Raw genomic sequence first — 895 nt, forward strand, 5'->3', positions numbered from 1 at the left:
TAATCTTTTCCTCATTACAGCCAGTGGTGAAACTGCAGAATAACAGAGGGAACAATAAATACTCCTATACCAGGTACATTCAGCCTCGCTTCTTCAGCTTTTTATAAAAAGAATAAATGACTGAGTTTACCACCTTCTCATTTCAGAAAGCACATGAATCATAATATGACTTATTCAAATACTACTCTGAATCTAAATTAATAATTGTAGTCATACACACACCTCACTTTTTGGCAAAAGCTACATAACTCAATGACACCTTGTTGACACCTAGGAAGCAGTAAGAAAATGAGTTTGAAACGTGTGCCAAATGTGTGTGGGAGGTGCCGTTTTTCAATAAAATGTACCTTTTGTTTCCTCAGCAACTCTGATGATAACCTTCTGAAGAACATCGAGCTGTTCGATAAGCTGGGGCTGCGCTTTAATGGCAGAGTGCTGTTCATTAAAGATGTGTTGGGAGATGAGATATGCTGCTGGTCTTTCTATGGCGAGGGACGCAAGATTGCCGAAGTCTGCTGCACCTCTATTGTTTATGCCACTGAGAAGAAACAGACCAAAGTGAGCAAAAAGGACTTGAACTCTAGTCTCTGTGATATGTTTGTTTTCTTAAATTATTTTTAATCTGTTCACATAGGTTGAGTTCCCAGAAGCTCGTATCTTCGAGGAGACACTCAACATTTTGATCTATGAAAATGGACGAGGCTCGGGTTTGGGAGGCATGGCCCTGCTGGAGTCAGGGGGCGTCTCGTCGCCAGGTGTGGGTCAGTCGGAGGAGGACGGGGCAGGTGTGGGAGGCGGGGATAGGCGGGTGAGGCGTATCCATGTGCGGAGGCATATTATGCATGATGAGAGGGGTCACGGACAGCAGACTGTCTACAAAGACTGAATCAGAACG

At 43.9% G+C, this 895-nt stretch overlaps 1 protein-coding gene across 1 annotated transcript; it reads left to right on the top strand.

Moving 5' to 3' along the window:
- Positions 1 to 14: 14 nt before the first annotated feature.
- On the top strand, positions 15 to 889 carry LOC107682568 (BTB/POZ domain-containing adapter for CUL3-mediated RhoA degradation protein 1-like; the record flags this gene model as incomplete). Its single annotated transcript, XM_016478766.1, has 3 exons — positions 15 to 73; positions 363 to 558; positions 635 to 889. Coding segments are annotated over 3 exons (507 nt in total), but the record flags the coding sequence as incomplete, so codon positions are not given.
- Positions 890 to 895: the final 6 nt, after the last annotated feature.

This window comes from Sinocyclocheilus anshuiensis, unplaced genomic scaffold (genome assembly GCF_001515605.1).
Source record: "Sinocyclocheilus anshuiensis isolate Anshui unplaced genomic scaffold, SAMN03320099.WGS_v1.1 C32351670, whole genome shotgun sequence".
NCBI lineage: Eukaryota > Metazoa > Chordata > Actinopteri > Cypriniformes > Cyprinidae > Sinocyclocheilus > Sinocyclocheilus anshuiensis.